This window comes from Leptonychotes weddellii, chromosome 5, assembly GCF_054177405.1.
Source record: "Leptonychotes weddellii isolate Sample4059 chromosome 5, ASM5417740v2, whole genome shotgun sequence".
Lineage (NCBI taxonomy): Eukaryota > Metazoa > Chordata > Mammalia > Carnivora > Phocidae > Leptonychotes > Leptonychotes weddellii.
This window is the reverse complement of record NC_138373.1, coordinates 90,025,502-90,048,785: the sequence shown is the minus strand read 5'-3', so window position 1 is coordinate 90,048,785 and position 23,284 is coordinate 90,025,502. Positions and strand designations below refer to the sequence as shown.

Below are 23,284 nucleotides of genomic sequence, written 5' to 3'. Positions count from 1 at the left end.
TTCTGCAGTTCTCAAGGGTCTAACCACTGCTTAATGGATTTGTGTTGGCCGAACATATTTAAATAATTTCAGTTTCCTCTACCCTGAAAGGAACGGGGTCAGCTGGAATGCCTTTCACCTTCCCTTAGTGGCTAGACACAGCCAGAAAACAGGAGCCTCACCTGTGTTCGTTATCTCCCTTCCCTGGGTCTGTCTGTTCTCCTTGGCAGGACGATAGCTGTCCTTCCCTTCTCTTGAAGCCTAGCCCCTTTACTTGGGACTAAGAGACTTCATTTCCCTACCGCAGATGCTCTGATTTTTTTGAAATAATTCAGTATGATCAGTCTGTTATAAACATGATTAAATATTTTACTATCTATATTAGTTTTCTGGGCACTATGAAAAAAAGGAGAGTTTAAAGGTCTGTCTCTTACCCAGGGAATCATACCTAGCAGAACAGCATTTCTGTCACATATTTTCATCAAACTTTTCCTTTTTGGCATTTATCTCAGGATGTAATGTATTTATTTATATGATAATTTTTAAATATATGTCATGGAAAAAAAAATAAAAAAAAATAAATATATGTCATGGGAACTCTTGTCTTTGTTCACCGTTGAAAGGCCAGCACCTGCCACAGTGCCTGGAACTGTTAAATATATTCCAGAATGATCTATTTAATGATGAAATGAATGGGTGGCTTTCCATCTTACCTTGTCTTTTCCAATAACACCAACAGTATACAATGCTATTTAATTAAACCATGGTAAACGAATGTTTGCAAAGTATCATGGACCTTGAGTTGTGTTTCAGTGACTCTTCTTCTCTTTGTAGGTTCCTTACCTATTCCTACCTCTTGGCCTTCAACGTGTGGCTTCTGCTTGCACCTGTTACCCTATGCTATGACTGGCAGGTTGGCAGTATTCCTCTGGTAGAGACCATATGGGACGTGCGGAACTTAGCCACCATCCTTCTGGCAGTTGTCATGACCTTATTGAGCCTTCATTGTTTAGCAGCCTTCAAGGTAATTTTCTTAAAATCCAGCCGAACTCTCTGCATTTGAAGAGAGATGCTCTGTACTTGGTGACATCTTACCCACCCCGCACCCCCACGTGGTCTAGGTCTAAATTGAATCTACTCTTTTGTCTAAAAAACTAAAAAAATTTAAAATTTTCCAGGTGAGTCATACATATTTTAAAGACCTTCGTGGAGTTAGCAGATCACGGCCACCTTAATTATATGGTATCTTTCACTGTGCTACCAACCCTGTAGAAATTGGATCTGAAATTTAATGTTTGCAAATAAGAATTTTTTTTCCTGCTATAGTTGACTAATTTTTGCAGTAACTTGTTTGGTTTCATGTAATGATAAATGAGATCATGATAATATATTCGTTAAGTGCTTAAAATACGGTTAAGATGCTACTTCCACTAAGGACTGCCTGCCTGACTGGGTGGGTTGGGTGATTCTTCCTTGAAAAAAAAAAAAGAATGGTATAAAACTGGAAAAAAATTATTAGATGCAGCAGTTTCAAGAATGACCAAAGACAGCAAAGAACTTGAAAATGTTTACTTAGGAAAAACTGCTACTGCACTGGGGAAGATGCTTCTTGCTTGAGGGGATTCCCATCCCCCCACCCCCACATATACCCCCTCCCCCGCCCAGCCCAGCTGGTATGAAAAGACTCACAGGTTTACTAGTTAGAGGCTGATTTGGTTTGGGAAAGTAGCAGAGCAGCAAGAAACTTCAGGGGGAACTTTTGGAAACAAGAGAGCTGTGGAAGGGCTGAGATAATAGGCTCTGCATGCATTCATGGCTGGCTGCTGAACAACATGGGGCTCCCCAGGGAGCACAAGCAAAATTGAAAGCTTGGGGAGACTTACTTATTTCCTACAAATCTGAATGAATTTTTTCACCCATACACAGGTTGGGCAGCAGAAAGGGGAGGCTTCATTGGCTTGAGTTGTCGTTGTATAACTATTGTTGAAATCATTGGCTGGTCAAAAAACTGTGCAGGTGCAAGAGAGATTCCCCCAGAGATTCAGGCAAAAGGGGGCAAAAAGAAACCTGAGCAAAAATTTCAGCTCTCTACAGAGAAACAGATTCTTCATTTTGAGTCTAGGCAAGTTCATTATACATTAAAACAGTAAAACCAGCAAATTTCAGAACATAATGGAATACAGAGGCAGTACAATGTATGATACACAAGGCTTAGTTTTTAATCAGATTACTGAACATGTAAAGAAACAGGAGAGTGTGACCGAAACTCGGGGCGGGGGGAGATAGTAAATAGAAAACAGAATAGAATTAAGAATCCAAAAGTAAGCTCACATTTACATGCTCTATTGATTTTTGGCAAAGTTACCAAGATAATTCAGTGGGGAAGGGATGGTCTTTTAAATAAAGGTACTGAAATAATGGAATATCTATAAGGAAAAAATGTGACATTTAACCCTTATGTCATACTGTACACTGAAAAATTAATTCTAAGTGGATTGCAATCCTAAACAAAAGAATTAAATAATACCAAAAACTCTAAAAGGAAACAGGAGAAAAATCTTTGTGGGCTTGGGTTAAGCAAAGATTTCTTAGGACTCATAAAGTACAGACTGTAAAAGAAAAAGATGACAGATTAGACATCATTAGAATTAAAAATTTTGCTCATCAGGGGCGTCTGGGTGGCTCAGCTGGTTAAACCTCCGACTCTTGATCTCAGCTCAGGTCTTGATCTCAGGGTCATGAGTTCAAGCCGCCCATAGGCTCCACTTAAAAAAAGGTGTTCGATTGCTCATCAGAAGATAATGTTAGGGGCACCTGGGTAGCTCAGTCGGTTAAGTGTCTGCCTTCGGCTTAGGTCATGATCCCAGGGTCTTGGGATCAAGCCCCGCATTGGGCTCCTTACTCAGTGGGGAACCTGCTTCTCCCTCTGCCTGCTACTCGCCCTGCTTGTGCTCTCTCTCTGTCAAATGAATAAATAAAATCTTAAAAAAAAAAGGATGATGTTAAATCACTCAAAAGGCAAGTCACAAACTGGGAGAAGGTATTTGCAAAACATGTATCTACAAAGGAGTTGTATCTGGGACATTTAAAGAGCTCTTAAAACTCAGTAATAAGACAAATATTCATTAAAAATGGGCAAAAAATTCAAACAGACACTTCACAGAAGAAGATATGCAAAGGTTAATAAACATATAGAAAGATGCTCAGCATCATTAGTCATCATGGAAATGCTAATTAAAGCCACAAAAAGAAATCTCTGCATACCCACCAGAATGACTGTAATTAAAAAGATTCACAATACTAAGTGTTGGCCAGAATGTAGAGCAACTGGACCCCTTATACTGATGAGGGTTGAAAAATAGCTCAGCCACTTTGGAAAAATTTGGCAGTTTCTTAAAAAGTTAAATATGAAAATAAGCAATTCTACTGAATATCTACCAAAGAGAGATAGAAACTTCCGTCCATACAACATATAAGAGTCTTGTAAGTATTCATAATAGCTGAAAAATGGAAATAATCCAGTAACCTCAAAATATAAATGGATACACTTAATATGGTAAATTATTCAGAAATGTAAAGGAACAAATAATTTACTTATACATGAAAAAACATACATGAACCTGAAACACATCTTACTAAGTAAAAGAAGCCAGATGGGCGTGCCTGGCTGGCTCAGTAGGTGGAGCATGTCACTCTTGCTCTTGAAGTTGTAAGTTCGAGCCCACATTGGCTGTAGAGATTACTTAAAAATAAAATCTTAAAAAAAAAAAGTCAGACATATAAAATTACATAATGTATGATTCCATTCATACAAAATTCATTCATACAAAATGTCTGTTACTTTAATTCTGCCTTTTCTAGAATTGCCCAGAAATGCCTAGAGAAGGCAGAATTATGTCAGAAAATATGTGGGTTGGGGAGTGGGTATAAACAGACTTAAGGGAACTTTTGGGGATGTTGAATGCTTTTAAAATTTAATTGTGGTGGTGGTTGCTAAATGACAAATGTTTACCAAAACTCACCAAAATATACACACAAAATGGGGTGAATTCTATTATATGTGGGCTATATCTCAATAAAGCTATGTTTATTAAAAAGATTAAAATGTTACAAAGAGATTAAAGGCTAGAATAAATACAGAACTGACATTTGAATATAAAATACAAACATGTGATCCTGAAAATTTGATGAAAAAAATTTTTGAATGACTAAAACCTTCTTTTTTATTAAGGAAAAATTCATGTACAATTAACCATTTTTTTTTAAAGATTTTATTTATTTATTTGACAGAGAGAGACACAGTGAGAGAGGGAACACAAGCAGGGGGGGGTGGGAGAGGGAGAAGCAGGCTTCCCGCCAAGCAGGGAGCCCGATGCGGGGCTCGACCTCAGGACCCTGGGATCATGACCTGAGCCGAAGGCAGACGCTTAACGACTGAGCCATCCAGGCGCCCCTACAATTAACCATTTTAAAGTGTACAGTTTAGTGGTACTTAATGTATTCATAATGTGTAACTACCAGCTCTCTCTAATTTCAAAACCTTTTCATCACTTCATTAAAAACACCACATACCAATCACTCCCAACTCTCCCCTCCCCATCCCCAGGTGACATCTAATCTGCTTTCTGTCTCAGTGGATTGGCCTCTTCTGGATATATCATATAAAAAGAATTATACAATATGTGACTTTTGTGACACTTTGCATAATATTTTTGAAATTCATCCAAGTTGTAGCATGTATCAATACTTAGTTCCTTTTAGTGGCTGAATAATATTCCATTGGATGTGTACACCATAATTTGTTTATCCATTCATCTGTTTGTGGACATCCATGTCATTTCCACCTTTCTGCTGTTATGGGCATTGCTATATTACAACATTTGTGTATAGGTTTCTGCATGGACATATGTTTTCATTTCTTTTGGATATATACCTAAGACTGAAACTGCTGGGTCATATGGTAATTATGTACTTAACTTTTCGAGGAACTATTTTTCATATTGGCTGTACCATTTAACATTCTCACCCAGAGTATATAATCGTTCCTATATATCTAATCTTTGGTAATACTTGTTCTTTTCCATTATTTTGTTTAAAGCCATCCTAGTAGGTGTGAAGAGCTGTATCTTTGTGGTTTTGATTTGAATTTCTTTAATGAACAATGATGAACGTCTTTTCATGTGCTTATTGGCCATCTGTATATCTTCGTTGGAGAAATGTGTATTCTAGTCCTTTGCTCATTTTTCAGTTGGGTTGTCTTTTTGTTGTTGAGTTGTAAGAGTTCTTTATATATTTAACATATTAAATCCCCAACAGATAAATGATTTGCAGATATTTTCTTCCATTCTTTAGATTGTCTTTTCACATTCTTGATAATGTCCTTTAATGCACACAAGTTTTTAATTCAATGAAGTGCAGTCTCTTTTCTTTCTTTCTTTTTTTTGTTTTGTTTTGTTATTCTTCATTGCTTTTGTTGTCAAACCTAAGAATCCGTTACCAAAGCTGAGGTCATGAAGTTTTATGACTATTTTGTTCTAAGAGTTTTATAGTTTAAGCTCTTATATTTGGGTCACTGATCCGTTCTGAGTTATTTTTGTATATGTAGTGGTATGGGAGTCCAGCTTCATTTTTTGGCTGGTGGATATCCACTTACCATATTTTGAAGAAACTATTTTTCCCCCCAACACCTTACTTAAAGTAATCCACTTCTTAATCATTTTGTAAATCAGGTTGATAAGACAACTATGATATGAATAATCATCCTCAAGAAAATCTAGTGTGCCAATTAGTTACATAAACTTGAGCTCAAATTTCACCTTCTTAGTAAAGCCTACCATATGTACCCTATTTGTTTATTTATTTATTTGTGAGAGAGAACGAGAGAGCGAAAATGGGGAAGGGTGAGAGGAAGGGAGAGGGACAAGCAGACTCTGCGCTGAGCTCAAACTCAGGACCCTGAGATCATGACCTGAGCCGAAACCAACAGTTCAATATCAACCGACTAAGCCACCCAGGTGTCCCCATATGTACCCTATTTAAAATGCAAACATCTACCCTCCACTCTTCTCCCTTTTAACTTTTCTTCACTATACTTCCAATTTCTAAAATGCTATGTAACTTTGTTATTTTATGTAATGTCTCTTTTCTCCAACTAGAATGTACACCCCATGAGGACAAAGATTTCTTTTGTTTTGTTCACGGTCATATTTCTAGCATTAGGAGCTTGCTGCATCCAATATTTATTATCTAAATTTTGTTGTTTGTTGCTCAGTATATATCATCTAAATGAATAAAAGTATAAAAAATGCGCACATGTACACAGGATTCAGCCTCCATCTTTTAAGTCTCTGCCTACTTTCCCCTCTCCTGCTGTGCTGCTTCTACTGTCCTCTGGCTGTGTTGACCGGTTAGTTTTGTCTGGTTTTCTTCATCTGTCATCCTACCTTGGTATACCAGGGCTCTTGAGGAGAGGGACATCATCTACCCTGTTACAGTTGTATTGACGCTTCTTTGACTGTTATTTAATATTTTAATAATTGACTTTACAAAGCTAAAAATTAGCACATGTAATGAATAAAACAGCAGGTGTGTCATTTCCCAATCCCCACCCTGCCCCTCAACCCCACCCTCCGTAGGCCTTCTTCAAACATTTTGTTCTTGTACATTTTTACACTTACTGAAAACAAAAACACATTCTTTATACAAGTAAGTTAAGTGAGATGGCATTATAGATTACAGGCTCCTCCAGGCCACTTCCATATCCACTTGGGAGTATTCCTGCAGGGAAGCAGCTCAAAGAGTATATGTTTGACTTTTGATAAGCTCTTGTCTAGGATCGAGTGGGAGGGCTAGGACACAGAATCTAAACTTTCTTTCTGTAGAAATAACAGCAGGATAACTTTAGAGGTTGTTTCTTAATTGGTCCTGTTTTCATAGTATAAGAAATTTAAGAACTCAAGAAGTAGTTTATTATTTATCATAAAAGAATATGCTTGGGATCCTTGAGAATTTAAATGTAGAATTTGTCTTATTCTGTGCCTCTCCTTCATCTCCTCCTCCTATTCATACCCTTTTTCACTAGGAGTGTATTTGAACTTACATTACATGACGTAGAGAACAATCTACAAATTCACTGTGGTGTTGAATTCTTTTCAACGGTGAACTTTAAAGTGAACTAATTTGCTCTTACTCTTTGTGCTGAAGATAATCACTCTGTTGGAATGTATGTATAGTAGAGAGAAAGAGTATTTAAACCATGAAGGCTTATTATTCCATTCTTTTTATCAATAGTGACTGTTTATGCACCAGGAGAACCATAGGCTGAGAATGCTCTTGGGGTTCTCATTATGACTCCTACGGACTGCGTATCAGATTGTTGACTTGCAATAGGGATATATGTCAGGAAGGCAGCCAGCATGATTTGGATTGTTGAGAAGAATTAATACTGTTGGTCCTACTCTTTTTTTTTTTTTTTAAAGATTTTATTTATTTATTTGTGAGAGAGAGAATGAGAGAGAGCACATGAGAGGGGGTAGGGTCAGAGGGAGAAGCAGACTCCCTGCCGAGCAGGGAGCCCGATGCGGGACTCGATCCAGGGACTCCGGGATCATGACCTGAGCCGAAGGCAGTCACTTAACCAACTGAGCCACCCAGGCGCCCTGTTGGTCCTACTCTTTATAGTTGCCCTTTTCCCCCTGCCCTCTAATGTGATTTCCCGGCATTACAAAGGAAATACCACTGAATCGTATTTAAGAGTAATTTATTTGTTGTTGATTCTTTATTATATTCTCCCTCACATTTTAAGCAATTTTAATATCTTTGATAATCTTGTGGCATACTTGTAAAAATAAAACCTGAGGGAAAAAGAGGGGGGATTAGTGACACCTGACTTTCCCATAATGACCTCCACAATGAGATGTCTTTGAGGATGGACATTAGGCAGTGGAGGGTCCCCTCCCCCCAAGTATGGGGCTTTCAGGGTTATTTTTTTGTTTATTTGTTTGGGTTGTTTTATTTTTTAGTAGAGGTCACAGTTTTTTCCCAGTCTATCTGTTCATTCCCAGCCTTACACATCATTCCCTTGAAGCCAACACAAATCATAGGCCATCTCTCTGAATCCTGGAGACCAAGTCAAATTCTCAGGTCTACATGGACACGAATCTGCATCCTGGCGAGTGGAAGTGACCTCTAGTAACAGCTTGGTGGAAATGGAGGGGTGGGATGGGGTGGACCTGATGCATCTCGTCACTTAGGGAGGAGGTTGTGTTTATCTCAGGGACTTCCCTTCATGCCTGTTCCCAGCCTTGCCCTTGCTCAGCCTCCATGCTAGTCTGGATCACAGCCTCCATCAACATTTTCAGTAAAAGAACAGACAGATAGATATCTGATGGATAAACAGAGATTGTGAGCCTTAGATCCCTCATTAAATAAACCTCACACATCACAACAAGGAGGTCAGATTAGACTGAGAACCACTGTTGGAAAGTGATTATTTACTCATTGACATATTTACCTTTTTTTAAAAAGAACTGGAGCAGCTTATGGGAATAAATACAGTACAGCAGAGTTGACAAGGAGATGGAAAAACGTGTGTGTGTGTGTGTGTGTGAGAGAGAGAGAGAGAGAGAACTGAATTGTGAACATTTGGGGCTTTGCTGGACATACAGTCTGTCACAACTATTCACCTCTGCCACTGTGGCACAAATTAGACACAGATCCATGCAGTTGAACTGAACCAGCTTTCAGATTTCTGGAAATTATTTTGCATTTCGTCAGCCAGAGAATAGGTTAAGGTATTTTTGTGGCACATGGGTCACTGTGGCACAACTCTTTTAAATTCCAGAATAGCCATTATGAAACCTGGTAAAATAAGCATCTTGTTTTAATACACCAAGTGGTAAAATAAAATTGAACTTGAGGAATGAAGATTGCATTTAATGGTGAATGGCTCTGTGCCAAAGTTGATTTTTTTTTTCCCCTTCTGGCCTACATTTCTCTCTTCGGTTCCCATTTTCTGCAGACTCCGTGCTCTCCATCCTTTTCTGTCCTCTCCATGCTGTTATAGATCCAGTCTTTCTAGCCCGTTTATAACCCATCCGGTTTGTCCCACTTTGGGACCACTGCAGTTGCTGACAGAAATCCTAATGATATCTCAACATGGTCCATCTGTCCCTGACCACCAGTACTGAGGGAGTTTCCAGTGTCTGGGATGTCCGTCTCACATTTGGCTTCTCCGCCTGCCACCATTTTACCCATGCTGATGACATCCTGCTACTTAGGGGCATAGTTACTCAGGTCAGTAGCTGTAGTCAACTTTGGCCGTTGCACCATACGCCAAAGCTGAAATTTTTGTTGATACCATTTTTCTGATGAGAGTGTGAAAATAAGCTGACAGCTTCATCAGACGCGGGGTTGGAAATTGGAGAAGTTGGATTTGTACCTCACTATAAAACGGAACATATTGAAAGATCCACTGCAAGTGCCTTTTTTTTCTCTTTTTCAAATTTTTATTTAAATTCTAGTTAGTTAACATATAGTATAATATTGGTTCCCAGAGTAGAATTTAGTGATTCATCACTCACATATAACACTCACATATAACACCCAGTGCTCAACATGACACATGCCCTCCTTAATGTATGTGATGCAAATAGCGACTTATGTTCTGTCATCTAGTTATTTGGTGGTCTCCTTTCATGTTGGAGGCCGCCCAGGTAATGCACATAGAGGAAAGCTGCTCTGAGTTCCGGATCAACAGTTGCTCAGGCTGGGAGGAGGAAGGCTGTGGAGTAGAGTGATTAGCACTGACCTGAGTCTGAGGCCAGGCTCTGCCACTGACCAGCTGTGTGAGCTCATCTCGTTCAGCCATATTCCTGCACCATGGTGTAGGGTTATTGTGAGGTTAACCAGGGCAAGCCACGTAAGACATTCAGCATAGTGGCCGGCACCTGGGAGGCCCTGAGTACCGGTCAGAGGTCCTAGTAGTCCTTGTTGTCATCATCCTCATTGCCACCATTATGAAATTGTCACAGATTAAGGTCAGGAGCATAGTTAGGACTCCTGTTTTTATTTTATAAGAATAACCATAAAAACTAAAACGAAATAAACATAATCCAGCAGGACTGACTTTTTGATTCTATGTATTTCAATATACAGTCATGTTTTACTTGATAAAAAAAAAAATACTTGTAATGCTACCAAAGATTAATCCCTGCCCCCTTCCACCAAACCTCATTTTATCCCCCATCCTATATAACGGAAGTTAAATTCTTGACCTAAGAGCTAATGGTGGTAACATACTTTCCAGTTTCTAATGCTTCAGCATATTTTGGAATTTGGAAGTAGGTATGCTCAACCATAACAGAAGGGCAAAAATCCTAACATAAAACTATTCTGTTAGTTAAAAAAAAAATGTTTATCAAGGGAAAGAAAATAGTGGCAAATATCACTGATCTGTTTATAAATGAACATTGTAGTTATCACCTAAACCTCCAAACTAAAGAAATAGTATAGAGGATTTTAAAGGTATCTGAAAGTTTAGCAAAGTAGGCAGGATATAAGAAATCATTTTCTTTTATTGTTGCTGTCCCTCAAACCCTTTCCTGTCATTGCTGGATTTCTCCATTCCACTCAGTGGTGACCATTGGAGCAAAACAGACACTAGAAACGCACCTTTTTATTCAGTGGGACTTAAAAATCAGAGGCCCTTGAGCAAAGTCTCCCCCGGGCACTCCTTTCTGTCCATTATTAATATGTCACATGCAAAGTCATTGTCCTTGTACCAGATACGAACCTCACACAAATCCTTCTCTCTCGTGTTCTGTGTCATGTACAACTCTGTTGTACCTGCGGTGCTCTACTTGGCTTTTGATCTAGGCCTGGCAGGAGTTTTTCCACATCATTTAATAATTTGTTTTATTCTTTGCTTTCATAGGGCAATGACACTTTCACAAGTCACACTCTTTAATAAGAAAGTGACTTACCTACCCCTTTGATGTTTATACCTTAGTTGGAAGACTCTGAATTTATTAATGGAAGAATTAGATAGTTGCATAATGGGAAAAGGAATTTTTAAACCTCAGTAACAGCTTTATTTCTTTTTCTTTATTGTATACTTTATGATTCTTGGCAAGATTTCATAGTTGACATTATTATTGGCTTTTACTCAGAGTAATTGCCACCTTTTGAGTCATAATCTTAACGCTTAAAATAAGATTTTTTTTTTTGGTTTTTTAAGTAGGCTCTACGCTCAACGTGGGGCTCAAACTCACGACCCCAAGATTAAGGGTCACATGCTCTACTGACTGAGCCAGCCAGGCACCCCTGTAATCTTAACACTTTTTTAACACTTTATTTCTCTTAATGATTCATACTCTCATAAAAGCAACTCGTTTGTATTTAGCCTTACAATGCTTCTGATTGTTTTTAAACTCTTAACAAGGTCAAAAGATGTTTTTGAAACTCCTAGAGTCATTCTGTCCTTTTCATTCAGAACATGAAATTTCTATTTAAAGGAGCATACCTTTTTTCATCTTGTTCTAAGAAAACCATGAAATATGTAATTAGGACTCTCAGAGATAAAAGCAGCTACAAATACCTCTGAACAGAAGGTCCATTGGAAATTGCTATCATATTGGAAAATACATAGGGGACCAAAGTGATTGATTGCCACATTCTTTAGATGGCTTGCTGTAAGTACAATGCCCAAGAAAACCTATAAAGGGTAACAAACACAACTTGGGGAGAATAACATACAAAAACCTTGGAATACTTATTTTTACACCTGCTTTGCTTAAAGAGGCAGCATAGAATATTAGAAAGCAAGCAAGTTTGTAATATGAGCTTTAATGCTTATGTATTTATGTTATTAGACATCAAAATGTTGGTGGTAAGGTCTTCAAACTTCTTTCTGAATCTAATAAAAATAAATGAAACAATGTACATGGTACCTGGCATTGTTCAGGAGGGAAGTGCTATATAAATCATTCCCACGTGGATGTCTCAAAGTCAACATTCCAAAGTCTAACTCCTGAATGTACCCATTCACTGTGTCCCCCACAGTGTTTGTGAATTCACTGCATTCTACCAGGCACTCAAGCCAAAATTCTTGGGGTTTCATTGTTTTCCTCTCTGCCTCTCTCTCTCTAATATCATATCCAGTCTGTCAATAAATACCAGCAAGTATATTTTCACAGTATATCTGGAATTTGATCATTTCTCTCCACATTCACTGCTGCCATCTTGGTCCAAACCACCAGCATCTCTCACCTGGATTATTGCCAGAGCTGCTTAACTAGTCTCCCTGCTTCTACCCTGTGATTGTGATCCAGATTGTTCTCAACACAGCCACCAGATGATTCTTTAAAAGTGTAAGCCAGAGCCTGTCTCTCCTGTGCTTAAAATCTTCCAGTGGCTCCTTATGGCTCTCAAAGTAAAAATCATAACCTTTATAAAGGCCCTAAAGGTTCTGCATGCCCATTATCTCTCTTGTTCCTTCCTGAACTCTTTGCCTACCATGAAATGAGTTTTATGGACTCCTCATCTCCTGCAAGTCTTTGCTTAGTTGCCAGCTTCTCAATGAGGCCTACCCTGACCATCATGTTTAGAATTGCAACCCACTTTTGCCCACTGTATGTTGCAGATGCCCTTTGTCAGGCTCTCTCGCTCTTTCTCCCTGTCTTTTTTTTTTCCCTCTCTGGAAGGGCAGAGATTCTTCCTCTGTTTTGCTAACTGGTGTACTCCAAAGAACTTAAAATAGTACCTGGAAAATACAAAGGACAGAAGTACTTGCTAAATTCTTTAAGTGATTGCCTATAAGCACAATGCCCAAGGAGATGATACAGAGGTGCCAGCGATATGCATTTGTTGAATGATTGAAGGATCAGTGACTGTGTTTTACCAAAAGCACCATTGCTGAGGATGGGAAAGTTTTCAGGAATACTTGGACAAGGCAAATGAACTGGAGGAAGTGTCGGATAGTACCCCGATGCTCCTGTACTTTCCATGTCTCTCATAGGAGTAGGTAAGGGTATGAGTGGCATGGCCAGTCCCACTTAGCGGCCACATACAGAGCGGTGAGATAGAAATAGAAACTGGTCTTAAGAGCTAACAAACTATTTAGGGACAAGCAGGATAAATTTGTAGGGAATATATAGATGCAGAATGGTACATTCAGAGAGGAAGAGCCCAGAGGAAGGCAATAAGATACAATATTAAATATTTACTTACTAACCACTCACTGGTTCCAAACAATATGCTGGATATGGAGAATAAAGATAGGGTAAAACCCAGTAGCTGCCTGAAGAATTTGGTTTTCTTGGGGCGCCTGGGTGGCTCAGTCAGTTAAGCGGCTGCCTTCGGCTCAGGTCATTATCCTGGGGTCCTGGGATCGAGCCCCACATCTGGCTCCCTGTCAATGGAGAGCCTGCTTCTCCCTCTCCCTCTGCCTGCCACTCTGCCTACTTGTGCTCTCTATCCTCTGTCAAATAAATAAATAAAATCTTTAAAAAAAGAATTTGGTTTTCTTTGCTTCCATTCCATCCCCCCACCTCTGAGAGAATTATCCTTCTAAATACAGGTATGATCTAAACATGCCTCTGATTGGCCAAGAAACCTTCCTGCTCTCAGGACTTTATCCTGGCTAGAGCCAAGACTATTCAGCCGCATGACTTGATAAAGTTCTTTAAATGTATAATGATTTTCTACACAGAAAATGGCAATCAGCTACTCTACATCTACCAAGAATGAATAGCAAAAAACCTGTTTCAACTGTAGCATAAAGGCTATCGCTGAGATTCAGGGAAAATTTTCTGTTTGCAGACAGTGAGGTAATTTTTGGTACTGCTTATAGAAACTCCTAAGGCAGAAACTTTTCCTTTTAACTCCATTTTGCTTGAGCAGTTTATGCCATCATTTTTCAAAATATGTTCTAGCATCGCACAGGTCATTAAGTAAGGTTACTACTCTAAATAAAGATGCTGCATTTCAGAAGCACCAGGTTTTAAAACGTTCAACATATTTTCCTATTGGAGGATTTCAGAAAGCCTGGACGGTGCTCTTAAGCAGCCTTTTGAGTTTCCAAATAGGGTGTACAGTGAATGGCATTTCTCAAATTTATGTGAATTTGGAAGCCCTTTTTTAGGGGCTTCTTGCAGTATCCATGTTCTCGTAATATGCTCTGGGAAGCGTTGACTTAAATATTTGAGGGTGGATGGAGAAGTGGACTTTAGAGTCCATTTTCTGGTCAGCATTTAAACTTTTTTTTGCCTTATTTATACTTTCACAAACAATAGCCCCCTGCCACCACAGCATCATCAGAAGAATTTTCATGTTTATTATCCCTTTAGCAGTTAATACCACCTGAAAAAGAATTCCTTTGAAACCCTTTCTTTTAGAGTTATAGCAGCTGCAAGTGAAAGCTAAGATCCATGGAATCTTGGTTTTTATTGTATGGAGGCCGTCATTTGAAATGCGTATAAAATGTTACAGTTTGGGGAAGCAGGTGTCCCCTCAACCCATTGGTATGTTAAGTGGCCATTTCAAAGGTAAGACCAAAGTGACACCACAAATATCTCTCCACATGTAGTTTTTCTTGTCTCTGGAGAAAGTTAAAAATTCTATCTTTACCTGCTTAGGTGTTGATTTACAAGAAGCCACTTGACAGAGTACTCTGTCTTCCCTGACTAGAAAGTGAATGGTTCTTGCCTCGGCATATAGTTCCTTTCATGGGTGGTTCTTGTGGGAAAGCTGGTGGACAAAGGACTTCCTTGAGCTCCACGATAAGCCAGTGTGTGCCTGTTTGCTAATAAATGGTTGCACTTTTGGCAGAATGTTCTCTGAAACTTGCTTTCATTTTTGTATCCCGTCTGGGTCTAATTGCCAGAGGCCACCAGTATTTACAAAAGGACCTGGCAACTTTAAATGGCCAAATTGGCTTCGTCGGTTTGTGACTCAGGACTCTGGCATTTGGTATTAAAAAGTGATTAATTAGGAAGAGCATTTATTAATGTCAGCCTCTCTGGCATTGCCTTGAAAATTCTCTCCATTACAGTGTACCACAATTTCTTTTGATTTCGGTGACTTTGGCAGTGAACTCTAGTTTTTTTTTTTTCCTATTATAGATTTAGGTCCTCGCTATGACAGTGTTTTCACTTGGGAATAATTCAGTGTCAGGGCTTGTTGGAGGAAAACTTTTACTCTTTGTTTTTCTGTCTAAAACATTTATTCTCTTACCTTGTAAGAATTTCCCAAGGGGGGAAATGACTCCTAATTAGTGATTATGTGGTTAAATTCTTTTATTTTTTTGGCAGGCCTCATATAGATATATTGAAATGCTTCTCTCTTATATACACGTTGGAGATTTCTGTTCATATATGGTGGAAAGCAGTCCTTATGAAACAATGATAATAGGGGTTTGAATTTCTGAACTTGGAATTACAAGCACAGATCTTCCGATGGGATTGCATCCTGATAAACCTAAAACAAATTGAAAATGTAGGTCGAAAATGCATTTAATACACCTAGCCTACCACTGAGTATCATAGCTCAGCCTCGCCTACCTTACACATGCTCAGAACACCTACATTAGCCTACGGTTGGGCAAAATCCCCTAACACAAAGCCTGTTCTATAATGAAGTGTTGAATATCTTCTGTAATGTATTGAGTCCTGTACTGAAAGTGAAAGACAGGACGGTTGTTTGGGTGCAGAATGGTTGTCAGTGGATCAGTTGCTTGCCCTCATGGCTGACCGGGAGCTACGTGTGGCTCAGTGCCCGGTATCACAGAGAGGACAGTACCATGTATCGCTAGCCCAGGAAAAGATCCAGATTCAAAATTCAAACTACGGATTCTACTGAATGCCTGTCACTTTCGCACCATCGTAAAGTCAAGAAATGTAGGTGGAACCATCCTAAGTCAGGGTCCACTGTATTTAGTACTATTTTAAACAGGGCCTTTGTTTCTATCCTTTGTTGCATTTATAAGTCTATTAAATTTGTCCTTTTAAGGTGGCAGGCAGCCTGTCGTAGGCAGGCTGTGTTTTTTGTTTTTTGTTTTTCCTTACAGATTTTATTTATTTATTTGACAGAGAGAGAGAGATAGCGAGAGCAGGAACACAAACAGGGGGAGTGGGAGAGGGAGAAGCAGGCTTCCCACCCAGCAGGGACCCCGACGTGGGGCTCGATCCCAGAATCCTGGGATCATGACCTGAGCCAAAGGCAGATGCTTAACAACTGAGCCACCCAGGCGTCCCATAGGCAGGCTGTTTGAATGTCCAGTTAAAGGTGAGGGAAGAGCATTATTTAATCATGCCGGTTATTTAGAAAAAGCTTTTCAGTGATTTGTGATGAAACAAAATGATCCATCGACTTTTATCACCAAAGTGGGTCTTATGCAATGAGATGCAACATATTTTGATTATAGAAGATATTTTGGTTTTGGATGAGTATACTGATGGATAACAGGATTCAAATCCACTTATTAATAGTAGTTCCTCTAGGAGCTCAGCTTTACAAGCAAATCTCACTTTTTTGTTTTTTTTACCTATTAATAAAGAAGATTTCTAGGGGTGCCTTGGTGGTTCGGTTCAGGTGGTTAGGCATCTGCCTTCAGCTCAAGTCATAATCCCAGGATCCTGGGATCGAGACCCACATTGGGCTCCCTGCTCAGCCGGGAGTCTGCTTTTCCTTCTCTCCTCTCTCCTCCCCCTGCTCGTGCTCTCTCTCGCTGTCTCTCTCAAATGAATAAATAAAATCGTAAAAAAAAAAGAAGCTTTCTAAATTTCTTATTACTTCATATTTCATAAACTTAAAGTAAGCCAAATATTTCCCTGAGATTTGTTTGAGAAAGCATGGTGAATTATTTTCTTTAAGAAATACCACATCAAAAACCAATGATGTATTGTATGGTGACTAACATAACATAATAAAATTTAAAAAAAAAAGAAATGCTGCTCTAAAATATTTAGATCTTTGTTGTGTGAAACTATGTGGGATTTTTGTGATTCCTTCTTATTTATTTTAGATTACAGAGGGAAGGTACTGTCACCTCTGTGACAATCCTGAGTAGATGAATCATACTTTTTAGTGAGTGTGACTCACTGTGTGAAAAAGTAAAACACCTTGTCTTTTTCTAAACAAAAAAATAAGTCTGTGCCATCCTAAGCTTTGGAAAATTTTGGCAGAGGAACTTCTCCTTAACAGAAGCATTTGAACAGTAACTATAGGTAGAAACGAATTCTGCCCAGCATGTACACTCTCATAGGAGTGAAACAATTTATGAAAATGCATCTAATTTATCCTCTGCTTCTGTTTGCTCAAACAAATGAATTCATCAAAGTGAATTGTGAATTAAAGTGAATTGAAACAGGTGAATTCATCGAAACTAAATTCACTCATGACTTGGCTTCCATGGCTAAATCCATCGTGGTCCCTAATTGAATCCTCACAGAGGGGAAAAATCGGTTAATTGCTCCTGCCTCCCTCCCATACTGGGTCACCTTATTGAGTTACAGTTCTTGATCCAGCATTCTGGGGCCTTACATGTGTCATCTCCATTTTGCCAGCCAGAGCTGGATGCCGTGAGCGTGATGTGAGACCAGTGCCTCTAGGCAGTAGACTCTCTTCCCCACTTTGCTGGGACAGGCTCCAGGCACAAGACTGAGCTTCTGTCAGCATTTCTCTCCTTGCTTCTCACAGGTTTCTTGTCTAGTGCATCACTGACCCTCTTCTGGACAGAGCCCCTCCCCTGAAGCCAAGGGTGTCTGATGGGGATCCTGGTTCCTCTCCCCTTCCCCCTTCCTCCTCAGCGAGCTTTGATCTCAACACGTATAAACACCCATCTCTTAGAGCCACACCGCTGTGGAGTTTTCAAATCCACATTCCTGAATGAATACTCTTTCTATATATATATTTCGTTGTTGTTTTATATATTTACATATAGTATTTATATATATAGATTTATATATATCTGTATAGAATATATATATTTATATTATATATAAAATAGATATAAAGAATAAGTGGTTGTCACATTGTTACATTCCTGGAAGATTTATGCGTAAACAGTTCATAGATAAACAGTTGACTATTACAGATGGAAGCTTGAGCAGTAACAAGTTACAGAACATGTGTAGATTTAAAATTTAGAAGGTCTTTGTCCCACGTAGTTTATTCATTGTGCTTCTGTGGTCATTAGAATATGCGTGTCCTCTTATTTTCCTTACTAAGAAGGGCACTTTCATCACATTATTTGATTTATGTCAAAAATGATCATTATTCCCCCCTCGAGACTTCTCCAATATAATTTTGACTTACAATTCAGTAACTAAGATCAGTCAGCTACATGATGTCTTACTCTGTTGTGTGTGGTAGACAAGGATATGCCCATTCTTCCAGAGGCTGGCTGTTAGAATGAGATTTGCACATATTCTTTGCCGCACATCCTGCCGCATTCCTGTAGACCGTAGAACACTCTTGTCTGCATCGATCTGGCAGAGTGAATCAGTAGTGTTTTCTGTCACAGGCCTCAGGTGTGATTTTCTAGACTACCTTCGCAGTGCCTCACTTGGTCACCTCCAAACTGCTGGGTCTCATCTGCTGTCAATGTTTTTCTGCTGCAAAACCAGAAGGCAGTGAAATCCCCCAGTGAGTGCTTGTGTGTGTGTGTGTGTGTGCATGTGCGTGCACGCGCACACACACACAAACAGCCCTCGCTTTGGATTCCAAAGCCACGTGGACTGTTGGGAAAGGACAGCCTTTGTGGTGGGCTAGACCTCAGTTTGAAACCCTTGTTTCTAACTAATTGTATTAATGAAGATCTGTGTCTTAAGCCCTTTGCGCCTCAGTTTCTTATCTGTACAACTGGGGATAATTACCGATGTTCTAATATTATCATGAAGTTTCAGTGGAAAAATTTCAGCCCTAGGTCTGGCATATGGTTTGTGCTTGAGAGATACTTGTTTTCCCTATGTCCTCTACCATTTACAACTTACCAGGTGGTCTTTATTGCCCGCTCCACGCGTCTCCCATGTATGATAGCGCGCATACTGTAACTGCTCAGATGTGACTTTCCATCTCTCTAGTCTTCTCACTTTTTAAAAAATATACAGCTTTCTAGTACCTTTTCCATTTCTGTTCAGAACCACGGTTAGAGATGAAGAAAGTTCACTTCTTTGACTTCTGCCATGTCTCTAAAAATTCCTGTAAGTAGTTCCATTCTAATCAGGGAAAGGTTTCTTCAACAACATTTTCTAATTTACTTAATTCCCTTTTAACTCCTTAGTAATGCTTGCTTAACTGAGTGGCATTCTTTTGCACTAGACTGATATTTACCAATCATGCCTCTTCTAAAGTGTCTTTTAAAAGATTTTGCTTTTATTTTTCTTTAAACACTTAAAACACACATGCAGAACGTAACATACGTTTGCAAATAACGCTCCAAATTAGTTTATCCTCAATTAGAGTAAAGTAATCTGAGAGCTTCACTCTTCCACCTGAATTAACTCTGAGACATACTTGTGTGCTCTTGTGAGATAAGGAATTTCAATCTCAGGACCTCGTGTTGGCAAGAAGATTGAGACTGTTGATTAGAAACAAATCAAACAAAACGTGGTGCAGAAAAACGAAGTTCAGAACCAAAGACCAGAAATCGAAAACGTCAGTTTCCGAACGCTTTGATTTTAATCTGCCTCCGGCTTTCTGTTCATTAGTGCATCTGGCCGTGCTTCTTAGTGAAGAAAAGCTTGGCAGGGGGGAAAAAGCCGTGTTTAAATTGTCTGGGAGAAGACACAGAGTGTGCAGATCTACTTTTGTCTCCGAGGGGGTATAATTTCTTCATTCATTTCTCCTTTTAAAATTTTTCTCCTTGCGCACTTACGAGTAAATTTTAGAGCACATGGAAGTGAGGGAATGATTGTCCCAGTTCGAGCCAAGGAGAGCGAGGGTTGGCAGCTCTGCTGTTGAGATCCTGAGTCTGTGCTGTTTTCTGTCCCACCCAGCTCAGCTTATCCCATCCATTTCAGACTAGGGAGAAAAACCTTTCCATGGTACCTTCCATGCCTCCATGTGAGACATGAAGAGTGCCTCCAGTCATGGGAGGACTGTCCTTAGACCTCTCACAGGGTGGCATTATGGCAGTTTGGCCTAACTCGGGCTCCCAGGAGGATGTATAGTCACCAGCGAGTTTGGCCACCGTGACCAAGGCTCTGAGAATCAGCTTTCGGGTTTTCTTATTCTTTCTACCTTTAAGACTGCCCCAAGATTCCTCCTGCCTCCTGCGTTGCTCTTATGGAGTTTAGATTCTAGGTCTTGTCTGAGGCATAACAAGTGGTCTGTTATGTTGGATATCCACAAGAGCAGTAAGAATTCCAAACTTCCTCTTCAGCTATTGAGGGATCCGTCCCGATCTCATTGGCCAGATAAAAAGCTCTCTCAGGTTGGTGTTTGTCTTTACTGTTTTTATTTATTTATTTTTAAAGATTTTTATTTATTCAGTTTACAGAGAGAGAGAGAGACAGCAAGAGAGGGAACACAAGTAGGGGGAGTGGGAGAGGAAGAAGCAGACTTCCCGCTGATCAGAGAGCCCGATGCGGGGCTCGATCCCAGGACCCTGGGATCATGACCTGAGCTGAAGGCAGACGCTTAACAGCTGAGCCACCCAGGCACCCCTGTCTTTACTGTTTTTATACAACACTTAAAATTTTCTATAACCTCAATGGCCTTCAAAAGGGTGGTTTAGCCACAGGCTGACACCGAATGGAAATAGAACAGTGTAAGGATGGGACCAAGGCAAGGATGGGCTGGAGCCGGCTCTCCTGTCAGCTCACAAAAACCATGGTTCTGATCCTTCTTCAGCATCCGCAGCGCTGCGTCCATCCCTATATACCCTCCTACTCTGAGCCGATCTGCCGGTCAGGGTCCCGGCAGGGAACACACGACAGGGCCGGTGGGGTGACTGAAGAATTTATGAAGGGTCTGTTTGCAGTGATATGGGCAGGGTTCGTGGAGCCAACATACACAGGGACACCTGCCAGATGACCTAAAAAGACAAAGGACAGGACTGTCACCGGCGGGCAAAGGGATGAGAGCTGTGACCATGGAGAGGAACCCCAGACGGGAGCTATACCTGTAGATGGGTGAACTGAGCCACTGCCTGACTGAGGTGGAGGAGGAAGGGGCTGTAAGATGCAGAGGAAAACAGCCAACAGTGAAGATCAGCTGGACAAGAGGGCAGCCCAAGGGGAATAAGTTTGAGGTACAGTTGTGCAGGGCTCAGACAGTGTCCTCTTGCCGCAAACAGCCAAGCTCTTTCTGTCCTCACTTGGCACTTCCCATTCTCATCTCGAAATCCTCCTTTGTGGCTCCTGAGTAAGTGTTTGGGGCCCCGTTCTCCATTCATTTAATGCCGTCTGCATTATCCCCATCCTTGCGAGTGTCTAAGGGCTTTTGTAGATTTAAAGTTCATGATGTTTTAAATCAACTGAAGCCTCTGATTTGCTCAAGTGGAGACTCAACTGATGCATTTCCTGTGGACAGCCAGAGGAGGGGTCTTGGGGCACAAAAGAATTCTTAAGATGTACAAAAGCAGCACAAGGAGAGCCCAGGTTCCCCAGTTTTGCAGGAAGGAGAGCTGAAGTTGTGTGCAACCCTGAGAACTATTTCTCCCAGAAATATTGCCATAACTCCCTGGCATTTGTGCTGATGATGGTTATAGTTATTCGTGAAGGATCCAAAGGTCTAAGACATATGACAGGTTACGGCAGGGATAGTAATACCTCCACAGAGTCGTTGGGAGGTTCGGTCATTATGTAAACTTGCACAAATTTGGATTGGGTGCCGCAGGGTCGCTGTTCAGAGCCTCTCTCACTGCCCAGCTCAGTGACTGGGATTCAGAACAGGCCCCTCACAAGAGATGAGGCAGTACTTGTAGTCACAAGGCATTCCAATTAATCAAATAACTTGTCATCTTCAATTAAAAATAACTTTCACAGCGACAATAATAGGAATATGATTAGATATCTTAATAAGTTAAAGTATTTTAAAAATTAAAACTGAGGGTGCCTGGGTGGCTCAGTTGGTTAAGCGACTGCTTTCGGCTCAGGTCATGATCCTGGAGTCCCTGGATCGAGTCCCTCATCGGGCACCCTGCTCGGCAGGGAGCCTGCTTCTCCCTCTGACCCTCCCCCCTCTCATGTGCTCTCTCTCTCTCATTCTCTCTGTCTCAAATAAATAAATAAAATCTTAAAAAAAAAAAATTAAAACTGAATGTCAGTAAAGTGAAAGATGTAACTTTTCCTGATGACACAAGCCACAGGACCAGGCAAAGGAAGTAGTCATAAGTAGCAGTGAATGGAATCAGAGCGGTGCAGAAGGCATGTGTATGTGCTCATTAAAATACCTCAGTACCGCTGGTCAGTCCTGCCAGACCCTCACAGGATGCTCTTGGATACATCTGCAGACTGAGGGCTGTTCACCCCAAGTTAATGTTGCAAATACCATCCTTCAGAGGGTTACCAAAAGTAAAAGATTTCCTTGGCGGGGAGTCCCTGAAAAGGCTCCGCTTGAGAACCCTAGTGATGCGTGTGCAGCTTTCATCGCTGAGCTTTACTATTGCAACGCATATGAGTTGCATGCCAATTGTGTGTGTGCCAGGTATCTAGGTAAAAAATTTAAATGAGATGGTGACTGCCACCAAGGAATTCCTAGTCTAATGGAAGAAGTAGACCCCTAAACAGAAAGAAAAAGGGGGGCCTAATATGTATTGGCAGCCATGCCAGTTGTCAGCTTGGCAAATGCCTGACTCCTAGGGCTGAGGAGGGGAGCTCGACTGTCATCCGCTTCTCCAAAGATTAATAAATTAGATGCAGACAGCGAGAGCCCAGCGCTGCCAAATAAATCTTCAGGCTTGAAATATAACTGTGGTATATGTAGAACTCTGAGAACATACTCGCACCCTACATGCCATTTTCCTGAAAACGGTAGAGGTGGGAGAAAATATGATAATAATGATAATAATCACTGTAACGAGGGGGCACCTGGCTGGCTCAGTTGGTAGAGCATGGGACTCTTGATCTCGGGGTTGTAAGTTCAAGCCCCACGTTGGGTGTAGAAAAAATTTAAAAGTAAAAAAATAATCTTAAAAAAAGTACTATAATGAGGTCCATTCTCTGCCTTTCTGGAAGGGAGCGGTCAGCAGTGGATGTTGTCTGTTTTGAATGGGCCAAGGAGGGGTCCTCTTCTCCTGGACACACACCCACACCCTGCTGGCCACAGTGCACGTGTGTGTGTGTGTGTGTCCCCTTGTCTGTCA

At 40.4% G+C, this 23,284-nt stretch overlaps 1 protein-coding gene across 1 annotated transcript in view; it reads left to right on the top strand.

Moving 5' to 3' along the window:
- TMTC1 (transmembrane O-mannosyltransferase targeting cadherins 1) overlaps positions 1-23,284 on the top strand; it is a 245,606-nt gene that overhangs the window by 133,680 nt on the left and 88,642 nt on the right. Inside the window, exons 8-9 of the mRNA XM_081818947.1 lie at positions 814-1,003; positions 4,586-4,744. Coding sequence (XP_081675073.1) covers positions 814-1,003; positions 4,586-4,744 — 349 coding nt within the window. The remainder of the gene's footprint in view (positions 1-813; positions 1,004-4,585; positions 4,745-23,284) is intronic.